Source organism: Camelus dromedarius, chromosome 18, assembly GCF_036321535.1.
Source record: "Camelus dromedarius isolate mCamDro1 chromosome 18, mCamDro1.pat, whole genome shotgun sequence".
NCBI lineage: Eukaryota > Metazoa > Chordata > Mammalia > Artiodactyla > Camelidae > Camelus > Camelus dromedarius.
Genome location: NC_087453.1, coordinates 18,219,646 through 18,225,659, shown reverse-complemented (window position 1 = coordinate 18,225,659; position 6,014 = coordinate 18,219,646). Strand labels below are relative to the sequence as shown.

The 6,014-nt window shown below is 43.9% G+C and overlaps 1 protein-coding gene across 1 annotated transcript in view; it reads right to left on the bottom strand.

The window, feature by feature from the left end:
* The window catches only part of SAMHD1 (SAM and HD domain containing deoxynucleoside triphosphate triphosphohydrolase 1), a 44,196-nt gene that overhangs the window by 2,267 nt on the left and 35,915 nt on the right, over nucleotides 1–6,014 (bottom strand). Inside the window, exons 14-15 of the mRNA XM_031433855.2 lie at nucleotides 2,705–2,809; nucleotides 2,003–2,140 (exon numbers count right to left, since the gene is read on the bottom strand). Of these exons, the coding sequence (XP_031289715.1) occupies nucleotides 2,003–2,140; nucleotides 2,705–2,809 (243 nt within the window). The remainder of the gene's footprint in view (nucleotides 1–2,002; nucleotides 2,141–2,704; nucleotides 2,810–6,014) is intronic.

Genomic DNA, 6,014 nt, shown 5'->3' with positions numbered 1-6,014 from the left:
CTGCAGACAGATGGCTTCTAGACAGACTGACTCCTGGGAAACTCCAGATTATATACATGCTCCGTGCATGGGCCAAATGAGGACCACCACACTCCTAAGAAGGAAAGGGCCTTCAGAGCAAAAACCACCAGACCTGTTCTTTTCAAAGATGGTCAGAAACGGCACACTGCCTGGTTCTATGACCCTCTCCCTTTGCACACCTTCATGGAACACGCTCTGTCCTGCATTGCCAGGAGGAAGAGGGGCTGCACTGGACCCTTGCTCCTCTCTTTCCTAGCCCCACTCCCATAAAAGATGGCCCAGGTCTACAAGATGGTAAAACGAGGAAAGGACTGAGTGTAACTGCAGAACTTGAACTTTGCTCTGTAATCAAAGCCGTAACTTTGGCCTCATCCACACAGACTCCGCCTAAAACAACGGATGGCCTCAAAGTGAAGTGACACTACGACATGAAAGCAAAGAGTGTAAGAGGCGAGCCCACTAACATCTGACTCTATTCTGAACTGTTCTTGAACTTGTGGGTAGATTGTCTTAATTTATATAAGGGCACAGGATCTGTGTTTACTGCACAAGGAAGAGAATGCTGGTGACAGATTATTGTGCCCCGCATTTGCCTGTTTGCTCTCAGATCCACTCCGCCCTCCTTTGCTCTGCTCTGTGTAACAGGAGCTGCTCTGCTGAATTACGCTTCCCGGCTCCTATGCCTAGTGGCTTCCAGGTGGGTTTGGCCAACGGGAGGCATGGGTGAGAAAGTGGAAGAGATGTGAGAAGCCAGGGTGTTTCTCCTCTCGCCCCTCTGGTCAGGTAGCAGTGGCTGTGGCTCTGCTGTGGTTCTAGCTTGCAGGTGGCCCAGGACCTGGCTGACATTTCCTACCTGGAGGGGACAGCAGCTCCCTGCTGTTGTCCCCCTGTCCTCTGTTAGCTCGTTCAGCTCTGCTAAAGCTTTTGTATCTCGTGCCCCGTATTTCATTTCTTCTGTTGAACTACATTAGACCTGACTTGCTAGAGCTATTATTAAAAGCAGCCATTCAATTGCCATGTACTCGTATTTGGAAGATCCGTCCATCTCAAAGTCAGCATTATTTGTCTTCAGAGTCATCTCTGTTTTTACCACATCCTTATTTCTACCCATTCTAATTTCAACTCTAGTGAATTTTATAAATGCCAACTTGAAAATGTCATTCTTTTGCTTAAAATACTCCCATAGCTCCTGGTGCTCTTGGCTTATGGGACTGTGCACAATGCCCCAGATCCCTCGCCTAAATGCATCTCGTTCTCTCTCATTTTCTGACCTCCCCTCCAACACCCTTTACCCAGCTAACTCCTCACCCATCCTTCAGGTCTCAGCTTCCAAGTCCTTCTTTAAATAAGCCAACCAAGCCTGGCTTAAGTCATTCTCCTTATTGCTCCCCTAAGATTGTTCACGCCGCCCCTCACCCTAAAGCACTTACCACGTCCCTGTAACTGTTATTTACTCGTGTCTGTTATCCCCAACTAGAGCGAGACCCGTGGGAAACGCCTGTCTCAGGGTCAGTTCAGCCACATGGGTGAACTTAACAGCTTCTTGATTCTCTGCTTCCAGTGTCTCCACATTACTCCTTCACTGGGAGCTAGCGTACCTGAGACAGACAGGCCTCCTTACTCCCACAAGTCTCACTCTAGCCGGAGACAAAAACACAGATGTAGGTAATCACAGCAGCATGGTAAGTCTCGAATACGGTCAACGATTCCACTCTTACTGTACATCACTTCAAACTTCTATTTGTCCTAACAGACAATAATGACAAGCAGAGCACCCCCGTCATAGCTGCTGTGGGAAGAAATCACTGGTTGACACAGATTCAGACATTTTAAAAGGAAAGGTTAAGGTGGAAAAACGTTTCCCCCCCAAACCAAAACTAAATGACCATTATTTAGATCAGAACTTTTCAGAGGGAAGTAAGGATCTCTTTCTGTTTTTACTTAGAAATAAAAGCGTGTGCTGTGTATGCCAAACACCCACCTGCGGCTTGGTGAAGTTGTTGATTACGCACCAATGAACAAAGTGCTGCCGGGCAGCAAACAGACTCTCTGCATCTGTCTTCTTACAGTAAACTCGGATTAGCTGCTCTGCAAATCTCTCTGGCAAAAGCTGTGAAACCTTTTTAAAGAAGAAAAGATGTCGCTGTCACCCTGAGTTCACACACTTAAGACAGATCAGCCTGATGTTACATTAAAAGTACCACGCTGTTTTGCTGTTTTGCCATTTTATCCCAATGGTGATACTCCAAAGAAAAGAATTCAATGTAGCTGTTTTATTGCAAAATGTCCCACAACTTCATGTCAATTAATAGAAGATACATTGTTTGTATGATAATTACATAAAGACCACAGACTCTCTCACACAGAAGATATACAAATAAGCACATTTAATTTATGTGATTTCAACCATACAACCCTCTCTTCCCACCAGCTTTATAACCTAGCCTCTAAACCAAAAAAACAGCGCTTTCATCTATGTTCAGCGAACAGGAAAAACTGGCTGTTAAGATGGTCTAGTCTACACAAAATCACGTATACTTTAAAGACATGCTTCTCTTTCTTTCTTTCTTTTTTTTTTAACTGTAGCCATTGACTTTAGGACCTAACTTCATACAAGATGCAAATTTACTATAAAGATTTGCCAAATGCCACTACAATATATTTGTTTTACCTAAGTAGTTACCTGATCTTTAGTAATCTTGATTGCCTTGCTGGGGTCACTCTTACAATAGAAGCGAACATTATCAATAGGATTCTTGTCTTCCATTCCATAATCCATGTTGATAACCTTAATACAAACAATAAGTGATCACTTACATAATAGCAATGAGAACTGAACTCAGGGTGTGGGGGCATCACAAGAAATGAAGCAGAGCCCTCTGGAGGTTCAGAAGTAGGAGCCCTGGTAAGGTGGCTTATAGTGGAGTCAAAACAGCTCTGGTGCCTGAGCCATAGGGATTTGGTCTTTGAAATCTGGGTGGGGTGGGGGGACCATCTGTGCTTTCAACATAAGTAGGGTATAAAGTCAGCACCCACTATGTGATAGACACATGGCAGGCACTGCTGTGTAGAGATACTATTAGGACACTTGATACAATCCCAGCCCCACAGGCCACATGCCCTAGACTGAGGCTGGACAAACGATTATGAAAGCAATCATTGAACCACATTTGTTGTAAGAGCTACCAAGGAAAAGCAAATGGTGCTGTGAAACTCTGTAACCAGGGAACCTAGCAGTCTGTGGCTCCTTGGGGAATGACTGGAAATGTTTTCCTGGGAAAGTGAATTTACTAATAATGAGCAGAAATTAACTAGGCCTAAGTAGGAAAGAAAAGAATTCCAGGCAGAAGAAACAGCTCTGAGACAGAGAAGACTGAAACTGTCTGCTGGGTTTAGTAACACTGGAGTCTTTGGCGATCTTGATGAGAGTAGTTTTAATACAGGCAGACCTCAGAGAGATCACAGGTACTGTTTCAGATCACTGCAATAAAGCAAATATTGTAACAAAGCAAATTCCATGAATTTTTTGTCTCCCAGTGCATATGAAAATTATGTTTACACTATACTGTAGTCTTTTAAGTATGTAAGAACATAATGTTTTAAAAAACAATGTACATACCTTAATTAAAAAATACTTTATTGCTAGAAATTGCTAACCATCATTTGAGCCTTCAGCGAGTCATAATCTTTTTGCAATAGTGACGTCAAAGATCACTGATCACAGACCACCATAACAAATATAATAATAATGAGAAAGTTTTCAATCTTGCGAGAATTGCCAATATATGACACAGAAACATGAAGTGAGCAAATGCTGCTGAAAAAAGGCGCCAATAGACTTGCTCGATGAAGGGTTGGCACAAACCTTCAATTTGAAAAAATGCAATATATGCAAAGTGCAATAAAGTGATCCACAAAAAAACAAGGTATGCCTGTTTAGTGATGGTGACAGAAAAAAGATTCAGAAGTAAATGAGAAGTAAAAGAGAGAGGACAACTCATAAGTTTGGCTGTTAAGAAGTTACAAGAGGGAAGAAAATACAGAGGAACATGGTACCCAGGAAAGGTAAGGGGACACAACTTCTCAATGAGTTTGACTCTGAAGAAGAGGAGAGGGATGGAGAGGAGCGTGGTGTTTCTTATTTTCTTATGACAGAAGTCTGTTTAACTGACGATGGGAAAGTCAGAGAAAGAGAGGAGAAAATGGATACTGTAAGGTTCCGCAGATGTGCTGAGACAAATGGCTTTCTGGCTGCACTGCCCAATGGCCACATATGGCTTTGTACATGTCAAGTCATTAACATTAAATACAAGAATAAAATTTGTTCTTCAAATTAAAGTTTGTTCTTCAAAAGTTGCCAACAGCCACATTTCAAGTGCTCAATAGACACATGTGGTTAGTCGCTACCAAAATGGAAGCACAGATACAGGACATTTCCTTCACCATAGAAAGCTCTATTGGACAGCCCTGGCCTAGAACACAAGTGGAAGGGTTACCCTTAGTCTTTGATAAAAAGAGACATTCTCCCACTGTGCCAAGGAGGGGAAGGCTAAGCACAGCTGCAGAGGGAGGCAGGTTTGCTTGTTTGGTTGTGTAGGCGGAGATGGTTCCCACCAAAAGATCTGTATTTTATCTCAGAAATAAGAGCCAAAATGGGATTAGTGAGAGTGAATACAGCTGGGGTTGGGGAGCAGGGCTGAAGATTTGGGAAGAGTGAAGATGGTTGGAAATAGTCACTGGGGAGACTGGAAGGGCTGCTCTAAGCCTGCCAGAAGGTCCAGAAGGTTCAGCAAAGGTTGGTGACCACAGGTTGTCAATCAGCCTTTTGCAAGGGAAATGCAAAGAAAGGTGAGTGAGTTGAGAGTAACTGCAGAAAATGACTGAATTAATGGATCACAGGATCTGAGTGAGACTGGGAGAGAAATAAAGACAGAAGGTCATTGACAAGCTGCAAGAAAGTAAGGAGATAATCACATGGAGGTCCAGGTGAGCTAGAAACAAGCAAATAAGAAGAGAGGAGTTCATGGATGAAGATGAGATGCTTAAATTAGTGATTTTTAGAGGGAGGATATTTTCAAATGTTGATAAGTTTCAGAGTGTAATCTGCTGAGCGTGCTGGCTGAGGTGGAATGGACAAGGTCACTGAGGATGAGCAGAGAGGAAGTGCTAAACCAAGCCCAAATCTTCACCCAAGAGGACAGTGGATGGCTTAAGGTGCCAGTCTCGAAGGAATAGGGGTCCCACATCAGGTCTTGAAGTGCTACTAGGGAACAAGAGGACTGATGAACAGGAAGGTCTGCTGACCCTGAGGAATGTGCTTTTCCTGACAGAGCTGCCGGGGAATCACGTTCTCGGGGGACAGCCGGGCCGCACAAAAGCAAAGAGATAGTCAGCGAAGAGGCTGAGGGTACAGGGGATTAGTTAATTACAGAGTGGAAATTCCAAAGGGATTCATGGACAGCTTTGGGAGAAGGGGAGAGACTGGAAATCAAATTAGGGGGTAAAAATAGAGCAATGCGGTAATGACAGTGCAGAGGACAGATGACAAGAAGGGCCTATCTTGTGAGTGGTGACAGAAGAAGATGGCTATTTTGGTGGCTTTGCTGCCAGTGGCCTGTGAGAGAAAGATGAACATCTGAGATTCAGCTGTGGTCCAGAAGTGAGGCCAGGGGTCTGCAGTACACGGCTGGTCCTCCCATTCTGTGTGGTGTACTGGCTTCGACGGCTGTGGTGCGTGTGCTGCAAGCCTGAACCTGTGATGGGGAACTGCTCAGTCCTCCCCAAGGTCGCAGAGCTGGTGCTGTCCCACATGGGAGGGACCTGATGTAGCCTTGACATTTTCACCCATCATGGTAAGGCATGAACACTAATCCAGTTTTCAGCACTTTTCAGAAGTACCACTACTCTTTCATATTTATTTCCTTGGATTTAGAAGAGGAATAAAAGGCAATCCCTATTTTCCCCATAATGCATAATTGGTTATTTATTTATTT